General features: G+C 41.9%; 1 protein-coding gene across 2 annotated transcripts in view; it reads left to right on the forward strand.

Annotated features, from left to right (window-relative positions):
- Window positions 1-20,746, forward strand: part of PTPN11 (protein tyrosine phosphatase non-receptor type 11) — a 61,644-nt gene that overhangs the window by 13,228 nt on the left and 27,670 nt on the right. For both annotated transcript variants that reach the window (XM_068245876.1, XM_068245882.1), the window contains exons 2-7: window positions 34-156; window positions 1,065-1,259; window positions 8,377-8,569; window positions 11,045-11,161; window positions 11,257-11,370; window positions 19,754-19,850. In XM_068245876.1, coding sequence (XP_068101977.1) covers window positions 34-156; window positions 1,065-1,259; window positions 8,377-8,569; window positions 11,045-11,161; window positions 11,257-11,370; window positions 19,754-19,850 — 839 coding nt within the window. The remainder of the gene's footprint in view (window positions 1-33; window positions 157-1,064; window positions 1,260-8,376; window positions 8,570-11,044; window positions 11,162-11,256; window positions 11,371-19,753; window positions 19,851-20,746) is intronic.

The following is a 20,746-nucleotide window of genomic DNA, read 5'->3' on the forward strand; positions in this document are numbered from 1 at the left end:
TTGTTCACGTTGCTGCATTTCTTTTTGGTCCAGATGGTTCCACCCGAATATCACAGGTGTTGAGGCAGAGAATCTACTTTTGACCCGGGGAGTGGATGGCAGTTTCTTGGCACGTCCTAGCAAGAGCAATCCTGGCGACTTCACACTTTCTGTAAGGTAAGAGTGCTCATCTGCCATGTGTTTGTTTATTGCTAATGATGACATACGGGTATGTGTTCTAATAGATCTGTGTCCCATATTTGACCCAGTTTTTAGGTTTAAAGGACAACTGAAGTGAGAAGAACATGGAGGCTGCCATATTTGTTATTTTTATTTTAATGATTTTTCTCCTTCCTTTTGGACTGTTTACCTGTTGCATTAAACAATATTTCTTCCAGTTATTTCCTGCACCTTAAACATTTCTTTGAGACTAATTTTATAACCTAGTAATGCTGTCTGTTTAGTTTAAACCTGTATATTTCTAATAAACTATAACTCCACATAACTTCTTTATAAAGACACAGTTATTTAGGTAGATGATGACCAATATTGATGTGTGGCTGGATGGTGTAATGTTTAAGGGCTCTGCCTCATACACAGACCAGGGTTCGAATCTCAACTCTGCCTGTTAAGTAAGCCTGCACCTATTCAGTAGGGGACCTTAGGCAAGACTCCCTAACACTGCTACTGCCTATAGAGCACATCCTAGTGGCTGCAGCTCTGGCGCTTTGAGTCTGCCAGGAGAAAAGCGTGATGTAAATGTTTTTGTTTTTTTAAACATGCCCAATGGTCCTTTTGGGGGACCCTGGGGGTACTTGAATTTGTAAAAAGCATCAAGGACAAATATAATGGTTTTGTTCATAAAACTTCTTTTCTATGTGTTCATCCAGGGATAAGCCCCCTGCCCCGCACACTCTTGGCCTACAAAAATGCAGTGACCATCAATAGGCCATCGTGCCATTCTGCACTGGCTTGGTTCTGATAATTGAATTATGCACTTATGGCTGCATGTGGAAGTTTGGAGATGGTGAATATTGTATTCCTCAGAAACAATGTAACATATTTAATTTTTCTCCTCATTTTAGGAGGAATGGAGCAGTTACACACATTAAAATCCAAAACACCGGTGATTACTATGACTTGTACGGTGGAGAAAAGTTTGCCACTCTGGCTGAATTGGTTCAGTATTATATGGAACACCATGGACAGCTAAAAGAAAAAAATGGTGACGTTATTGAGCTAAAATACCCATTGAACTGTGCAGATCCAACATCAGAGAGGTGAGTAGTCTGAGTTGTCCTTGGATGTAAGATCAGACAATACGTCGCTACTTTATATTTGTGAAAAATGGACATGAATGTCTGTAGCTGGTGCATCTAAGTCTGGGGACTACTGCATGACTTATGGTTACATTTTTGGCAAAATAAAGACGGAATTTTAGGTGACACTTGTAGGCTTTTCTTCCTTCTGTAGCTTTGTTGCAGGAAACAAAGGCTATATAAAGCTTGAGGTAGGCTCCTATCACTTTGCAACTTTCAGTGTTTTGGTCTGTGTGGTAAGGTTGTGATTGTGCTGAGGCTGTAGTCTGTATATCATGTTTCATTACAGGGGAAATAATGTAAAACCTTTGAGATACGGTTCATGAGGGAGATGTTAGGAGGCTTAGGAAGCATGTACTGTGATTGAGGCTGCTGTGTTTTTGTTTTGTTTTTGCTTTTTATTTTTGCATAGAAAAACTGAACAATATTGAAGCGCCAGCCAACAGCGGCGCAACAATACTTTACACTCAATATGGCAGTCCAACATCACACCATGGTCCAATACAGGTGAACTAGTATAAACATACTGCCACAGTGGTGCTGCTGGTCCTGGTTTAGTTGCACTCCCCTCCCCCGAGATCCGCTTTAGGTAGGCTATCACCATGTTGTTGCAAGCTTATGACTTAGTTTTAGTCATAAAATGAGATCCAACACCTCTATACATTGGATTATATTTCATGACAATTATGCTTCTTATATACACGTTTTAACCAGACCAGGTCCCTGTGGAAATGGATTTCCAGTCTATTTTTAGAGGGAGTGTGCTCTTATCCCATTTTAAAATAATTATTTTCTGGGCATAGGCCACTACCGACCTGAAGTCTACCATCCTGACAGAGGTGAGCGCATCATCATCCAGGTGACCAATCAATAGGGCTGTAGGGGTTAAAGGGAGACCTGAAGGCCACCATCCTGGGAGGGGTGAGCGCATCATCATCATTCAGGGGGCAAAACAATAGGCCTGCAGGGATTAAAGGGACAGTCATTACGAAACACTTTTTGTAGTTCAACCTGAACCAGGAACAGTAACGCTTTACCACTGGACATTGCCATACCACATGAATAAAGACCGCGCTGGGTTGAGAGCATCTATTACACAGGCCAGTGGCATTGAGGTTCATTGTTTTTGTAGCTTGGATGGGGGAGATAAAATGCCTATGTAGGAATTTGAAGGAAAAAGGCGCGGCTTGGGACATATTTATTTCCCTCAGATTCCTACTCCCAAACGCAGGGCTGTGGAGTCGATACGAAGAATCATCCGACTCCTCTACTGCCACTCCTTAGCGATTTCTTCCTCGATGGTGTAGTACTTCATCACAGGATGCCAGCCTCCAGGCCAAAACTATGCCGTAAAAGCGTGCTGCAATTGCAAATACTGTGTCTGAATTGTATGTAAGGAAGAAGGGGAAATTATCGCTTAATGGCTGCAATAGGATTAAGGGAATTCTTTCCAACTTTCTGGTTTAGATTGACAATACCCGTATCAGCCCAGAGTCTGCGATCTAGTATTGCTAGGAGCTCCGGGAGCCTGTGGTTGTACCACAGTGGCGTATATGGGGAGATTTGACCTGGAGACCAGTGTAACCTGTTCACTTTCTCTTAAATTCTGAGGAAGCAAGCATATTTGATGAGGCCCATGGTATTTTTCAACTTGCTCTAAATTTGAAGCCAGACAGAGCTGTGTTTGGCTTACAATTCTGGCAACAACAAAAAAGAATAAAAAAAAAAGCCAGGGCTATTTTCTGCAAGGGGGCAGATCTATGCACCAAAACCTAGCTGATACAGGCTTTCAGTGAATCCTATTAAACAGACAATGTTCTTGGGGCATTCTAAAGGTATGTACACACGTCTGATTTTTCTGAACGACTTGTCGTTCAAACCGGTCGTTTGAACAACAGTATTGCATGTGTACAAACTGTCGTTAGAATGATAGAAGCAGTTTTGACTATTACGCTTGGCGGATCCGTTGATTGTCGCTCAAACGACAGTTAGGTCCGTACATGTGACACTAATGGACTTTCAAACAACAAGTCGTTTGATCAGTCATTTGATCTAGTCTATTGTTCTATCAAGAATATTGACCAGTCAAACCACATGTACATTAGCTGTAATTAGCAATTCAAACGTTTTGTCGTCTGTGTGTACAAGGAGTCTGAACTACTTTTTGTTTGAATGACAAGTCGTTCAAACGTCTGGTTTGAACATCAATTGGGCAAAAAAATCTACTTAATCTACTTAACAAACATACTGTCATTAAGTTACATTAGTTATGTTAATTAAAACAGATAATGGCTGGATAGTGTAATGATTAAGGGCTCTGCCTCTGACACAGGAGACCTGGGTTTAAATCTCTGCTCTGTCTGTTCAGTAAGCCAGCACCTATTCAGTAGGATACCTTGGGCAAGACTCCCTAACACTGCTACTGCCTATAAAGCGCGTCCTAGTGGCTGCAGCTCTGGCGCTTTGAGTCCGCCAGGAGAAAAGCGCAATATAAATGTTCTGTGTAATATAGGGGTTGATTTCCTATAACAAATAGCGTGCCTTATCAAAGTTAACACGCCTTATCAGAGTAGAATAGCGAGCGCTACGAACTTATGCCTGCTAATTGCATTATCCCTACACTTTGATTGGTCCAATAGGCTGCCTGTCAAGTGACAGGCAGCCTATTGGGCCAATCAAAGTATGAGGATAATGTCCTTTACAGTGATTGGACCCGCAGGGGCTCAGGGCAGGGCGAGTGGAGCTCTCGTCATTGCCAATTAGCAGGCATAAGTTGGTAGCGCTCGCTATGCTACTCTGACAAGGCACATTAACTCTGATAAGGCACGCTATTTGTTATAGTGAATCAACCCCATAATCTCTTACCCACCCTGTTTTAAAAGAACAGGCAAATGTTTGTGATTTCATTGGGGCAGCCATCTTTTTGCTTGAAAGGAGGTGACCGGGAGCATGAGACACAGTTCCAACTGTCCCGTGAAATCTCAAATTCAAAATTAAAAAAAAACAAATTTGTGCCAAATCAGCAGAACAACATCAGAAATCCCATCATGCTTTGCACAGCATCAGGGGGAAAATGCCCGGGCAGTTTTCTTCTGTGCAGCTAAAAATGAAGCTTGGGTAAGAAAAACAAAGTTCTGATGCTGTAAAACTGTTAGAGAAACACCAAGCCTTTTCAGTGCTGCTGAGTAGATTTTTAGTCTCGTGGTTCACTTTAGGGCCCTTTTCCACTAGCAATCACTAGCGTTAGCGCTAAACGCTAGCGATTTAGCAAAGTTAAACATTTTCCCGGCGTTTGCGATCGCGATTTTGCTATGTAATGCACTGCATAGCAAAATCGCTGCAAAAATCGCTCCGCATCGCGATTAAGAAAAAACTAATTGCGGAAGTGGAAATTACCTACCGCGATTCCTATTTTAAAGTACAAACCATAGCGATTTTAAAATCACGATTTGCGATTCTGCTTCGCAATCGCCGCTAGTGGAAAAGGGCCATAAAGGAGTACTGTGTAGAGGGGGGAGGGGGCAAGGAGTTGAACTTACCTGGGGCTTCTAATGGTCCCCCGCAGATGTCCTGTGCCTGCACAGCCACTCAGTGATATTCCGGTCCCCACCGCTGGTTCACTTCTGAAATTTCCAACTTTAAAGTCGAAAATCCCTACAGTAGACCTTTAAGCATTGGTGTACCTCCTTTTTTTTTTTTTTTTTTTTTTTTTTTTTTTTATTTGAATGTATACCACAGCTGCACTTTACACTTAGGATATGGCTACAGAGTAGCTGTTAAATATAAATCAAAAACAATCCTTGGTAGGAGTTACATGCAGAGGGTAGAAAAAAAAATATCCATCAGACCCTGGGCAATATAACTTTGGGTACATCTAAAAGTGATGTGCAGGTACTCTTTCCTACAGGGAGTGCATATGTAGAGTACAGCGCTGCTGTATAACTTAATTTGTAGTCACCAACCCCAAATTTATTAACATATCAAATTAACGGATTTCATGAGCAAAGGGAGTTTCAAAAGAAAAAACCTTTTTTTTTTCTTTTAATTACAGTTTAAATTTATTAGAAGCATTTTTTTTCCGACTCCAGGTACGAAAAAATTGCTTTGACTCCAACTCCACAGCGTATTGTATGTGACTGTTTCTCATCATGTCACATGTTGCTTCAGATTTGCTTTAACTTGTTATGCTTGTTATCTTAAATTTTGTAAATTACTTTAAAGAGTACCCAAGATGCAGCTTGGGTGCAAAATCTTACCTTAAAGTACACATCCGAGAAAATTAAAAAAAGAGATCTACTTACCTGAGTCTTCCTCCAACCCCAGGCAGCCAATCTGTCCCTCGCCACAGCTCTGGTGTCCCGGGATCGCCTTGAGCTTGGGGTCGCACCGCTCATGCGGCTTGGAGTTTTCTGCACAGGTGCAGTACTCCTGCCCCTGCACAGAACACTCCAGGCCACGTGAGCGCAATCGCAGGAGATCCCAACCTGGTGAGGTCTGCATCTACAACGGACATGACCCAGGGACACTGGAGCTGCGGCGAGGGACAGATTGGCTGCCAGGGGCTGGAGGAAGCCCCAGGTAAGTAGATCTCATTTTTTTTTCTTATTTCCTCGGACTTGTCCTTTAAGAGAGAGAAGACTTTGGATCCTATTGAGGCTTCCCTCGCTACTCCTTTGTCCCGTCGCTTAGCACAGCCCCCAGAAAGATTAGCGACAAGGCATTGTCGCTAATCACATCGGGGTCGTGCAGCTCCTCTTCCTGTATCATGGCCGAGCAGTAAGCCTGAGCTGCGGGCTCTGTGCTACTGCGCGAGTGGGCTTGCGTGGTTCCCGCGCGGTCATGATTTAGGAAGAGGAGTTGCGCAGTTCACGCTCTGCAAAGAGGGCTTCAGATCAGGATCCTGAGACTTCCGTCTCTTCAGGGTAAGTATCTGATTTTGAACCTGAGCTTCGGCTCGGGTAGACATAGTGCTAAATACAGTCTCCACACGCATACCCTTCTAACGCTTTGTGTAATGATGCCTATTGTGCCCTATAAACATAAAAAATGATTTTTCTGTAAAGGTAAGCTTATGCTGAAAGTGACAAGTAGGGGGCCTTTGCTGATCTCTCTCTGGAAAATGCTTCTTGCCTGGATGCTGTGCTAATCCTTTTATATATGTACTCCTGGAACAAGTATACAGCCAGAGAGGTTGGCGTGTAGATGGAACACCTGACATGCATACTGAAAAGACTGTTAGAATAATAAAGCAATAAAGACAGAGGAACACTAAAAGAACTAACCAAAATAATTGCAAAACAGGCCAAAAATACATGTATTATTTTAAGATCAAGTAAAAACTGTTGGCGTTTTTTTTTTTTTTTATATTTACTATTCACTGACCGGAGTTCGGCATAGGATCAGTGTCTAGAAGGTTCTCCTGGAGGAGGACTGCTTGGGAGGAGAAGGTATGCCTGTGCCTGGAGGGGATGGACCTGAAGCGGCAATCTGAGGGGAGGAGGTTGACGAAACAACTGCCAGGGTGGGAGGATTCATGCATTACATGCGTTATCCTGCTGGCCCAAGGCCTTATTCTAGATGCGTGGATGAGGTCCAGTGAGTGACCCAATGGTAGGAGTGACCCAATGATTGTCTCAGCGGCGCTAATTATGCTTTGATGTTTATGCCTGCTGCTTGCGGTTACCCTTGTGAACCAGGTGATGACGGAGAACCAAAGGACAGAATGAATGATGGTAGTATAGAAACTGGTCAGCAACTTCCGCTGCATTCCAACCTTCCTCATTTGCCTCAGGAAGAACAACCTTCTTTTGGGTTTTGGAGATGTTCACAACCCATCTCAAGTAGTTGGTGTTGATTGTGTCTAGGAACCGAATCCTATGTACCCCGGAGCAAGGGTTGAGCGTGGGTGGGTGCCTTCTACAGTCCAGTCAGTTCAGTTTTAGCTGCTTTTAGGACGAGCTGGTTATCCTTGCATCACTTGCCGATATGCTTAATGTCACTGAGATTAATAAAATACTTTAATTTGAGGGTAGCACCAGCATTTTCATGGCACGTTGCATCATTTTGTATTTTGTCAAGTGAAAGCGATCTACGGCCTGGTGTCCAAAGGAGGAGTTTTTCTGAGCGTATTGAGTTTTTAAAGAAAACCTGAACTGAACATTAAAAGTCAAAATAAGCATACACAAGTCAGACTTACCTTCCATGTAGTCTACTCCTCAGTGTCTTTCTCCTGTCCAGCGTCCTGTTTGTTCACTGTGATCAAGGGAATTTTCTGTCCTCCATTTTGAAAATGGCCATTACCCATAACAGCTTTCTGGTCAGCACACAGTTAAACTGTAACATCGCCCACTTGAGCCATAGGGAAACATGAACATTACCTGGTACATCAGTTTTCTTCTCAGCCATAACTGACAGCAACTGATATATTACTGACAGCAACTGATATATTTCAGATCTGACAAAATATTGTCAGAACTGGAAGGGATCATTATCAGAAGAAAATGGTGAGCTTCTGAGAGGAACTGATGGCAAGGTAACTATGCAATGTTCATTTGAAGTTATCTCATGTGTTTATTTTAAATATTTTTACTCAGTACAGGTTCTCTTTAAATCTGCTGCTAATGTTATCCTATGTATCTGTGCATACTGGAGCAATGAGGTTTTGTAAAAAAAAACCCATAGCATTACATTGGTAAGAGCTTTTGAAACCTCTAGCGTTTGGGCGCTAGAGGTTTCAAAAGCTCTTCCCAATGTAATGCTATGGGGTTTTTTACAAAACCTCATTGCTCCAGTGTGCACAGACACATAGGATAACATTAGCAGCAGATTTAAAAACTCAAAAAGCTCAGAAAAACTCCTGGTGGGCACCAGGCCTTTATGTCATCAATTAAAATGCACAGAATTGGCAATTGTGGCAATGGATTGAAATTGAAACATTTCCATCTGTTATTATTTCTATTCTTTTTTTATTAAACAAAAAAAAAAGTTGTAGTTTTTTACATTTCATCCAATAGATGTTTGTCCCGTTCCATGACTCTGTCATTTTTGAACCATGATGATGTCTTTGATTGAATAATAGGTGGTTCCATGGTCACCTCTCTGGGAAGGAAGCTGAAAAGCTGCTAACGGAAAAGGGTAAACATGGAAGCTTCCTTGTGCGTGAGAGCCAGAGTCACCCTGGAGACTTCGTATTGTCTGTTCGCACTGGTGATGACAAGGGAGAGAGCAATGATGGCAAGTCTAAAGTGACACATGTCATGATACGGTGTCAGGTAATCTGTCTTTACAAACACTTCACATATTTTATTGCACCATCTTTCAGACCGTACGAAATATTGATCTGTAATAAAAAAGCAGCCTTTTTTTTAGTGTTGTTTACAGATGCCATCTCAGATAAAGTTGTATTGGTCAATAAAGCACTATGTGTATTTCAAGTTTTATAGTTTTGTCTAACCTTAAAGTGTCTCTGAAGCCAAAACTTTTTGCAGAACTTCAGTAGAGTAGGGTGGGATTAAAACCATTCTCAGATCTTTATAGCTGTCCTTGTCCCCATGGTGGGGAAAATTTCAGTTCATTCCCATTGGTAACACAACAGTCCCTTTTCAAATGTTTGGTAGCAGTGACCTCAGTCCTGTAAAATGTACTTTACTTGAATTACACCATAAGTTGGAATTTAAGGTGCAATTTAGAAATTGGGCAGAATGCATTGAAGTCAATGGGGAAGGCAGAATTTGGAATTTAGGCAAAGTGCGTTGGTCAGTGGGGAAAGGTATAAACAAGCTGTTAGCAAGCAAATTATATATGTACAACACCTGCTTGGATCATCCTTGGTACACCCTCCCGCCTGGTGATCCAAGCGCATCCCAAGTATGATGTAAGTTTTTGCCGTTGTGAGCCGGGTACCTTGCCTTCTCATCTTCCTCACCACTGTGATATACCGTACTTCCTTGTTCTTCTGGACAGTATCAAAATCTCATATTAATGCAGAGAAATGATCTTCTCCCTAGCCAGACTGTGTACCAATATTTGAAATGGTTTGCAGATTATTTGAGTGAATTTCAAGATTCGTGAGTAAATTAGATTGTGTACTTTTCAATGTTATTATTGGAAGTGAGCTGTTTATTTCTACAAGGTTAAGAATGAGATAGTATTGAAGAGATGTTCACATGTTATGCAATATTGTTGTGTTAGTAAGATCAACCGTCTAAGGTCAAGATATACACTGCTTAAGCTAAGCCTATTTTATACGCAAGATGTTAATCACATAGTGTTCACACATTTCTAATAAGCTGATCAATAATATACACTTTATTTCAGATTGTATAAAAACAGTTAGGCCATAAGCCTTGTGTTGGTCACTACCACTTATAACCATAGGGGGCATCTCTTGTGCCTGCTACTAACACTTATAACCACAAGGGGCCTCTATAGAACTCGATCTAAAAATAAAAATGAAATCATACCTGTATTTATAGAGATGTTATAAACAATTAAGTCATAGTTTGGAAAGTCCCTTATATCATTTCTTGGGAGAAATTCTCTATAAAAAGAGAGTTTTCAGGCTGTATATTTATTCATTGCCTGATGCCCTAGCTGATTGAAACATCCTAGGCCGACGTTTATCCTTCTCACAGACGTTATTCTGAAACCCCAGAGAGGTAATATGCAATTATTCTTGGTGAATTCTTTGACAAGTAGTCTATATAAAAGTTAAGACTTGTCTTTTTAAACTTCAGCAGTTTTTTGAGTTTTGGATAACTTTTTTCTATGCTATAAGTTTTACTATTCAAACGCAATTGCAAGCTTAGAAGCAATTAACAAGCTTGAAGGATTAAGATATATCTACTTAAGTTCTTTATATAAGAATAGAACTTCATATATCATTTTTTAAGGATAAAGCTATATTGTGTGTACCATACACTGTTCAATCTTGAGACAACACAATCGATGAAGGATAAAAGCTACAGCAGAATATTTGCTGTATTGAAATGGACTCTTTTAACTAAAGGAACTTTGAAAATGTATTTTTTGGAAGAATTGACAACAACTGGAGAGATGTATATTCCTGTATATAAATGCTTTATCTATTTTTCTTAACAAGATAATTTTATAAAATTCAACAGCTGAGTGTTGCGTTTTTCTTTCAGAGGTAAAACTGTTAACCTATAAATATTCTGTTTATAGTGAGCACGCACCCACTTCTGTCTAATTTTGGTTATGACGCTTTAAAGGCTGGTCCTTTACTGAGTTGGTAATCATTTTAAGCAGATATCGATCAGATATTTGACAACAGGAGCACACCTCTCTGGTTTGGCTTGAGACAGACTACTCTTGTGCCGGTACGCTGTGCAGTTCTGATCTGCAGTGGTGCAATTCAATACCCCTGAATGCAGGTTTTAACTTGTGTGCTCACAGTATTACATTATTATTACGTTAGATGTATAGTTATTAATATTTAGTGTTTTACATGTTCATGCGATGGTACAAAGTGGTGGTTGCGGATAGTAATGGGTCAAAGAGAGTGACAGGGAAAGGGTTAGTTTTGGGCTAAGTCTGGTGTTAGGGTTAGGCTGAGGACAATTTTTTTTATGATATTTGGTTTTCAACTTGTACTCATTTATCCTACTCAAAACAGCCATGCATGTTACTTTTTGACCATTCAGCAGGCTGTGAAAATGTACCGGCTAGTTGATATATTTTTGCATCCTTCGCATAACATAAAGGTGTGATAAAATCTGCTTTATCAGGAATTGAAGTATGATGTTGGAGGAGGAGAGAAGTTTGACTCACTAACAGACCTTGTGGAGCATTACAAAAAGAACCCTATGGTGGAAACACTAGGAACGGTACTGCAGCTTAAACAGGTAAAGGCAACTATTTCATGACTGTCATGTGATCTATACTGCACTGTTTTGACCAGGAAATGTTTTAATTTAATAATGGTTATGCTTGCTTTTAGCCTCTGAATACAACTCGCATAAATGCAGCAGAAATTGAAAGTCGAGTAAAGGAATTGAGTAAACCTGCAGAAACAGCGGATAAATTTAAGCAGGGCTTTTGGGAAGAATTTGAGGTATGTAATTTTTTTTTTTTTTTTTTAAGATTCTTTATTTAAAAGGAATTTTTTAACAGGATGAGTTAAACAGAGTAAACAGGTACACCCGTTATACTAGAAAACATGTGTCAGATTAAAAAGAGGTACAAATAAGTATAAAGTATGCTATTGACTCCTACATGGGCAAACACATCGGTCCACGGATCAAAAAACTACACATAAAATATGACACAACACTATCTTATAACCATGCACTTGTGAAATGGTAGTCCAGCGTCCCATAGGACGCCAACACACGGACTACCTGCATTGACATGGGACCGATCAGCTTCAGGAGAGAGCAGTTGGATTTTCGGAGCCAGAAAGATAGATCGACTTTATAGAAATAGAACTAGAGAGAAGAGAATAAAGAGAAGAGGAGGAAATCAGTGGAGTAAGAAGGGGACGTTGCCAGCCAAAGGGCGCCTAGACGTAAAATCTCATGCCAGGGGTTCAAACGAGGGGGGAACTGCCACTTGACCACAAGGCATCATCGAGGGAGTTTGTGTTTAACCCGTGGAGAGGGTGGCATATTGAGGCGACTCTTTATATTCAAACCACCAGAACCACGTCTTCCAAAACTGTTCTTCTCTTCCATGTAAGGAAGAGGTCAGGTCCTCTAGTTGCTGAATTCTATCTATCTCCCGAAACCAGTCTCGTATATTAGGAGGCTTGGTGGACTTCCACCGTTTAGCAATAAGTACTTTAGCTGCGTTTACTAGGTGCCTAGTGAGCGATTTTTTTTTTTTATTTTTTTTTTTAAATATTTTTTAATATATGAACATGAATTATTGTGGAGTAGGAAGAATTCTGGAGCGTTTGGGGGGGAGGTAGTCTGTTAGGATCTGCATCTGAGTGCGAACTTCTAGCTAAAAGTGTGATAGCATGGGGCGGGACCAAAATATATGCAGCAGAGTACCAGGATCCACCCCACATCTCCAACAAGTAGGAGAGGAAGATGGGTACATTGTGTGAAGTTTGGAGGGAATGAGGTACCATCGGGTAAACATTTTATAACCGGCCTCTTGGCTGCTCGATGAGATTGACTATTTGTGAGCAAAGGCCAGTATTTTCTTCCACTGCCGATCGGTAAAGGAACAGTCTTCCTTAATCATCATGTTTTTTAAGATTAAAGGGAACCTAAACTGAGAAGGATATGCATGTTTCCTTTTAAAAGAATAACCGTTGCCTGACTCCCCAGCGGACCCTTTGTCTCTAATACTTTTAGCCACAGTCACTGAACAAGCATGCAGATCAGGTGCTCTGACTGAAGTCAGACTGGATTAGCTGCATGCTTGTTTCAGGTGTGCGATTCAGCTACTACTGCAGTCAGAGATCAGCAGGACTGCCAAGCAACTGTTAGGCCTGGTGCACACCGGAGGAGTTTTTCTGAGCGTTTTGAGTTTCTAAATCTGCTGCTAATGTTATCCTATGTGTCTGTGCACACTGGAGCAATGAGGTTTTGTAAAAAAACCCATAGCATTACATTGGGAAGAGCTTTTAGAGGTTTCAAAAGCTCTTCCCAATGTAATGCTATGGGTTTTTTTTACAAAACCTCATTGCTCCAGTGTGCACAGACACATAGGATAACATTAGCAGCAGATTTAAAAACTCAATACGCTCAGAAAAACTCTTCTGGTGTGCACCAGGCCTTATTGTTCAAAAGGAAACATCTATATCCCTCTGTTTAGGTTCCCTTTAATCTCTAGTTATGAACATCATGTAGTTTAAATGCCTGTATAAATAAGCTGAATTTTTGGTTTGAAAAGTGCTGTTTGTTCAGAAAAAATGTACCATATATTTGATCAACTGTTCTGTAGGACAGGACCTTGATGTTACAAGGGTCCTTATGACCAACCAGTATCAGCTTGTCTGTTTTTACCTTTAGAAAGTGAGACTAAGGGCTCTTTTACACTACATGCGATTCCTTTTTGCTGCGATAAAAAAAAATGCATATTTTTCTGCTTTTTTTTTTTTTTTTCTCGTGTTTCTAGCGTCCAGTGAAAATCAGAATTACAAATTGGAACTGTATTGCGATTTGCAGTGTGAATGAAGCCCAAGGCCACGTTCACATTGACAGTTGCATTCCCTGTAACATCAGGAACACAACAGATCGGGAAATTGGCGCCGCATGTTACCAGCGTCTTGCTTCGGATACAGTGAAGCATACAGTCAATGAAGTATGTTTTACTGTCACTGTTAAGCACGTGTTTTGCTGGGTTACCATGCTGCATTCCATTGCAACGCACACGCCACGCTGTGAACGGTGCATTGCTGGTGGGTTGCAGTGCAGCATGCCATCTTATAGAGCGGCTATTATGCCGCACCACAACGCACTAAGTTGGCCTAAATGCAGAACATATTCGCAGTTGGATCATTTCTTTAGCCTTATAAATGAAGAAAAACTGTGTGTTGCACTTCATTTGCCAGTGCTGGTAGTTTCTCCCATATGCAGGTATACTGTGTGAATGGCTGTGGGGGTCCTCAGTTGGACTAGCTAACAGAACGCTTTTCCTCAACTTGTTCTCGTGTTTCTCTCTCTCTCTCTCTCTTTCTCTCTCTCTCTCTCTCTCTCTCTCTCTTTCTCTCTCTCTCTCTCTCTCTCTCTCTCTCCCCTCCCCCCCTCTCTCTCCCTCTCTCTCTCTCTCTCCCCCCCCCCCCCCCTCTCTCTCTCCCCTCCTCCCCTCTCTCTCTCTCCCCTCCTCCCCTCTCTCTCTCTCTCTCTCTCTCCCCCTCTCTCTCTCCCTCCCAAGGCAATAGTTGCTCAGGCATCCCAGCTTACCACGACCATCCTATCTACACTAAGCTAGATGTATGTGCCTCAGCCAATACAAAATCTGCTTAAATGAATTTCCATTTTTTAAAATTTTTTTCATATTTACGTGCAGTCCAACTACTTTGTCACAAAATGAAAAGTCTCATGTAAAAGATATTCAGGTCAGTGAAAGATGAAATCCATCTTTCTAATTTACTATACTTTGCAGGTCTTTATAGTGCTTCATAGTTAACCTTTTAGCAGCCAATTTAGAGGCTTGCAAGTGCTCCAATTTTCCAAATTTATTTTAGCACATTTTTTATTTGTTAAATTTCCTTGCTACTAATTAGGGCTGTTGTAATATGTATTTAAGGCCTTTTGTCACTAGGGGGCAGTGTGAGACAATATCAGAGGGCTTTCAGTTACTATATGTTCTGCTAGCAGAGAGATATCAAAGCATTCCAAGAATTTACAGCACAAGAAGTTCTGTAGGTTGGCTGAGATCAAAAGCTGTGCACTATCTCAAACCAGATAATTCCTTTTGAAACTGCTAATGGATTAATTGAGTTTCATGTATTTTTTTACATATTTGATATGGTGGCCTAGTGGATGGCACTCTCACTTCGCAGCTCTAGGGTCCAGACTTGCATCTAAGACATAACTCTTTTTGTTCTCCATTTGTCTAAATGGGACTCTGGGCACTTTCAACATTCCAAGAACATACTGATTGGTAAATTGGATTTTCCACACAGTATACTCTCTAGAAATGTATTTTAACAGGGTGGAGTGAAGTTGCGTGGTCAAAAGGTAGGTGTGACCAGTTGTGGCAAAGCCACATTTGTCATATTTAGTGCAAGTCCCAGTGCCTCCCTTTTGCGTGGTTAATTTTCCCTGTGCTTTACATGCTTTGCCACCATAGTTTTCGAGTGCTCAGTGAAGGGTCTCCCACTTTTCCCAACAACCTGAGACCCCAATATTGTAACCAAGTTCTTGGCCCCCCCAAAAGTACATTACAGCTTTTATGAATGCCTTGTAGTGTTTCCCCAGCTTTGTAGTGCTTAAAAACCATGTAGAGTGTGAGACCACCTGTGACTGCTGACTGATTGGGCGGCTACATTGTGACAGCCAGGTGTCTTTATAATCGGTGAACAGTAGAAAAAGGGTTAGGGGAAAACATTGGTGTATATTTACCTAAGGCCAAATTACAGACAATAGATTTTAGGTTAGGAGTTTGTGAACTTCACTGGGGGACAGGGATGCTCTGTTCCTACTTTTTTTTTTTTTTTTTTTCGGTCTCCACTCGACAAGAAATGGCTCCTATTTTATAAACACTTCTGTGCAGTCAACAATAATCCTGGGCACATGGTGGGATGCATCTGCCCCGGGCTACAGCCAGACCACGGCGGACCATCGGCTCCTGTTGGCCGCATATGGTCTGGAACAAGTGGGAACCCTGGGCATATCTAGGTAAGATAGAGCTTATGGAAAACACTGAATTTGCTCCCCACTGCCCTGGTTAGAGCCCCCTTCCTCTCTAAAAACAGCATTGCCTCATGTACATTTGTTATGGTTGCCTGTGTTCTTTGGCCCTGGATTTGCCAAAATTACTTTTTGTGAAATCTCTTCTTATTCCCCCTCTGTCCACTTTTCTAACACTAAGCCAAGTGCGCCCTACATACATAAGTAGCCATGTTCCTCAGACAGATAACAGAATTAATCTGATCTGAGGTTTGAGTGACAGGGAGTCACAGGGGCAGGTATGGGGGCGATGCACAGGGGCGGGCATGGCACCCATAGTGCTGTAGCACCCATGGCATGAGCCATTCCTGCACCCCTCTAGATACACCTCTGGTGGGAACACAGCCTTAGTGACAATTATTAACTCTGTAAACCGTGTCAAATATCCGCACTGCATGTAACATTAAGAGGCTTTTCTGTGCTGCTTATATTATGTGATTGTGATATGTGATTATTTTATGCTTGCGCTATGTGATTCTTCTATTCGCTAGTTACTCCTTTGTTACTTATGGTACAGAACATTGGCTATCATAGTATAAACACAGTTATTTAACTGTAGTATGGTTATCTCTCTAAGTTGTGGGCAGTTAAATGCTGTGTAGTACAATCTAGGCAGCTGTACAGACTTAAAAACTATTGTTTCTTCTCTATAATTACCGTATGGTGGAATGAGGAGCGGGGTGTTTGCAAACATTCTGTGATGTTACATAAGACTGCCAAGATCTGAGCACTTTGCCTGCTATTGAATAGCAGCTTGATCTTGCTTTGTGGCATTGCAGCATTCTGTCTCTGCACTGCCGGTATGGTGCAGTGTCTAAGAGTTCTGCTGCATAATAAGATCTCTAGGATGTAAGGAGGCCAGACCTTTGATTTATACACCGTTGATAGCCGCAGGCCGGTGACCTATTGGTCTCTGTTTTCTCATTCGTGAAACTTTGCCATTCCCTGTTTTAACTAAACGTATTACATTACTTGATAGGAAGAACAGAATTTATTTTATTGTTAAAGCAGTTCTGTAATATGTGAACAGCAATGAATCAGGGATTTAAAAAATGTGTAGAAAACTGTGTGTACAGCAGCTGTACTGCTGCTCTCTAGATGTGGACGTTTTAATTTGATCTCCGGGGACCTCTGATGTCTTCCATGTTTTCAGGGAATCCCAGTTGAGCTCTGAATGTGAATACCGCTAGCTTTGGGCTCGCATATCTTTTATTTATGTCCAGTGTGTGGCCAATAGAGGACACTTTTTTTTTTCTGTCCAATTACTCATGGTTGGCTTGACTTCTTATGTTAGTTTTCCTCTTGGAAATGTCTCTGTGTTGCGTGATTTCTTTACTTTTCTGCAGATTTTTCTAAGTTTTGGCTAAAATAACTTATTCTATCTGAAGTAAATGCCGCAGCAAATAGGATATTGCTAAGTGTTTTGTTATAAAAGGGGAATAAAACTCTGGCATAACCTTCAATAAAAAGGTGCTTTCCTACTTATTAGCTATACAGTTATCTTATTTGCTCTGTGCACAAGTAATATTGTCTATTTACAAATTACAAGTTCCTAAAGTACAGTTTATCTGCTCTAAAAACTCCCATTGCATTTTATTCAGTTTCTGTAATTCTATATTAAAATCTACTAGTGAGCTCTACTGAACTGTGTGCATGATTGAAGCAGAGGGAGAGAGTGCTCCTTCTCAGTAACATCGGAATGTAAAAAAAAAATGTCATCTCCTCTTTGGATGCAGATCATAAGCTGAAGGGCTTTCCACTGCTGAGCAAAGTGCTGTGTTTAACTGTTTGAATGTTTTTCTGCTACAAATATATTTCTGTGATAGTAGGCTTAATGCTGTAAGCAATCTTTTAGAGCAAATAAGAAATGCTAAGTTTTAGACCACTTTAATTACCTTGACTGATTTGCAGCTGATAATCTAGTTAGGAGGGGAGGCATGAAACAACTGCGGGCACTGGGAACCATATTAATAGCTGTGATTTTATAGCCACAATTTGTATGCTGGCCCTGGCACCCGCTGTAGCCTCTCATCATGGCTATTAACATGGGCACCTATGGCGGTGCCCACACCTTCCCAGCGTCTGATTAATACAAGCTGTGGAGAAGGTGGCGCAAATTGGAGTGGGGGGATGGTTAGGCATTGATTGAGGTTAGGCATTGTTTGGCATCAGATGGGGGGATTGGTATTGGTTAGGGTAGTGATCTGCAAACTTGGCTCTCCAGCTGTTAAGGAACTACAAGTCCCACAATGCATTTGCCTTTATGAATCATGACTGTGCCTGTGGGACTATGCATTGTGGGACTTGTAGTTCATTCCTGATTGGATGGGAATGTCAGATCAACACACTTACAATGGCTCTTTTGTCTGATCTATTGTTCTTGGCAGTTCCAGTGGGTTTCCTGCTTCTGTCACATTATATCATTTGCACATTCACATGGTGTGAACAGTTAATTTTTGTAGATCGCCTTATCTGACTGAATATTTATCAGTCATTCCCAATCAGGTGGCAGAAAAATTAACTTCTGATCAATATGCCATCTGATGATTTACAATGAATAGTTCCTTGATCAGAGATGAATATTGGCTTGTGTCTGGGAAATGACTTGGCTCTTTGAAAAGGCAACTTAAGGTGGCCATACACTGGTCGATTCGCCATCAGATTCGACCAACAGATAGATCCCTCTCTGAGCGAATCTGATCAGAGAGGGATCGTATGGCCACCTTACTGCAAACAGATTGTGAATCGATTTCAGCTTGAAACTGATCACAATCTGTGGAGCTGCAGCCCCCCCCCCCCCCCCCGCATACATTACCTGTTCCGGCCGGCGCGAGTCCCCTGGTCCCAGCTGTCTTCTTCTCCACTCCGGGCTCCAGACCGTTCCTGCAGCTACTGAACTTCCTGTCCAGGGGAAGTTTAAACAGTAGAGGGCGCTCTACTGTTTAAACTTCCTGCCGGCACAGGAAGTTCTGTGTAGCTGCAGCCGGTCCAGAACCCAGCGCGGAAAGAAGACAGCGAGGACCAGGGGACTCGCGCCCGCCGGAACAAGTAATGTATACCTGCTCTATTGCGTCGGTCGTTGGGCATTCGAATACCGCAATCGCCGCACTCACGACCCACCGGCGATCGAGAGAAATCTTCCGCACGGACGGATCACCGGGAACGATTTCGGACGGAAATCGATCGTTCTGTCAGCGGTGTGCGCGGCGATTTCACAGCCGATTCGATCACTGTGATCGAATCAGCCATATATCGGCGGGAAAATCGTTAGGTGTATGGGCCCCTTTAGACAGAAGCAGTCGAGGTATGTTGTGACATTCATTTATGTTATGATAAGCAAAATGAATTGTCAAGAATACCTATCAGCCCACCGTATCTTGATATCATTAGCTTGAAGAAAGCCTTTTAAAAATGCAATTCATTCTATTGCCCTGAGCATACAGCGTACAGACTTCCTGCTCCAATTGTCTTGTCCCTTGACAAATAGATTGTGAAAGTTATTAGCATGCGGTATACAATCCTGCAGCTCTTTTTGGGTAGAACCGGCTATAAATACCGTATATATGCAAACAGGTACTTTTCTGTTACACTGAGGAGACCCCATACTGTCAGTTTCTTAGCATTCATCACTTGGAAACGGGAGAAAGTTTGTTTTGGAAAGCTTTTAAAACTTCGCAGTTTCAGAGTGAGACACTATTTTTTTTCTGTGCAGTTGAATATTTTAACACAGCATTATGTATTTTAGACATTGCAGGCAGTGTTTACTGTGATCTATTAATATAGACACCTCTCTGTGTGGGTGCATGACTGGCCTTGAAGTGAAATACTGCTGATAATGAGTTGCTGGCCATATTTCTGCCTCTTCATATATGAAGCAGTACAGTGTCATCCACACAGGCGATGTATATTTTAAGAATGCGGTGACAGCAGACCTCATTGTGACTCTGACTGACAGGTAATTGCTCAGTCTGGGAGCTGGTGCTGCAGCAAGTGGAGGGAAAGAACAAAACAGCTGCTTTAAATGACAAAGATAAATGTTTCTTGTGAAATGGGCTCAATTACCAGCGTTTTTCCCCACTTTCTTTTCAGACATTGCAGCAACAAGAATGTAAACTGCTGTACAGCCGCAAAGAGGGGCAGAGAGCTGAAAACAAGAACAAGAATCGCTACAAAAACATTTTACCTTGTGAGTACAGCACAGTGGTCTGTTAAATATGCAAAGCTAAATAAAAGTTAGCAGTAAGGGCCCATTTCCACTGCTACTTGTGCTTCCACTCGTGATCTCGCTGCGATGTGATCACCCAAGCAGCAATTTCCACTAGCTTACCCATCAGGAACGGCGCGCAAGCGCGGTGAGCTGACTATTGCATGTGGGTGAAAAGCGATGCGCACTAGTGGGAAATGAGCACCACAATCGTCAAAATGGCTGCGATATGCTTTTTGAAGGGGATTGCAGCCAGTGGAAAAGGGCTGTAAATCTTGGCTGTTCGATATTCAATGTAGTTGGGTAATCAGTTAGCATGAGAATTCCTTATTACATCTTGATTTGTGAAACTCAGAAAAAAGTGTAATTGGTGATTTTGCCTTGTTCCAGCCCCATAATGATGTGGCAGCCCAGGCTGGGAACCAGAGAGTAGTAGTTATATGTGCCGCATAGTGTCCAGGCAACGGCTCAAGAATTTGCAATCTGGCTCCAGCTCCACATTTAAAGAGAACCCGAGGTGGGTTTGAAGAATATTATCTGCATACAGAGGCTGGATCTGCCTATACAGCCCAGCCTCTGTTGCTATCCCAAACCCCCCTAAGGTCCCCCTGCACTCTGCAATCCCTCATAAATCACAGCCACGCTGCTGACAAACAGCTTGTCAGAGCTGGCTGTGTTTATCTCTATAGTGTCAGTCTGCTGCTCTCCCCGCCTCCTGCAGAACTCCAGTCCCCGCCTGCATCCCTTCCCTCCCTGCTGATTGGAGGGAAGGGACGGGGGCCAGGACCGGAGCTATGCAGGAGGCGGGGGAGCAGCTGAGACTGACACTACAGATGTAAACACAGCCTCACAGCATGGCTGTGATTTATGAGGGATTG

Source organism: Hyperolius riggenbachi, chromosome 1 (genome assembly GCF_040937935.1).
Source record: "Hyperolius riggenbachi isolate aHypRig1 chromosome 1, aHypRig1.pri, whole genome shotgun sequence".
Lineage (NCBI taxonomy): Eukaryota > Metazoa > Chordata > Amphibia > Anura > Hyperoliidae > Hyperolius > Hyperolius riggenbachi.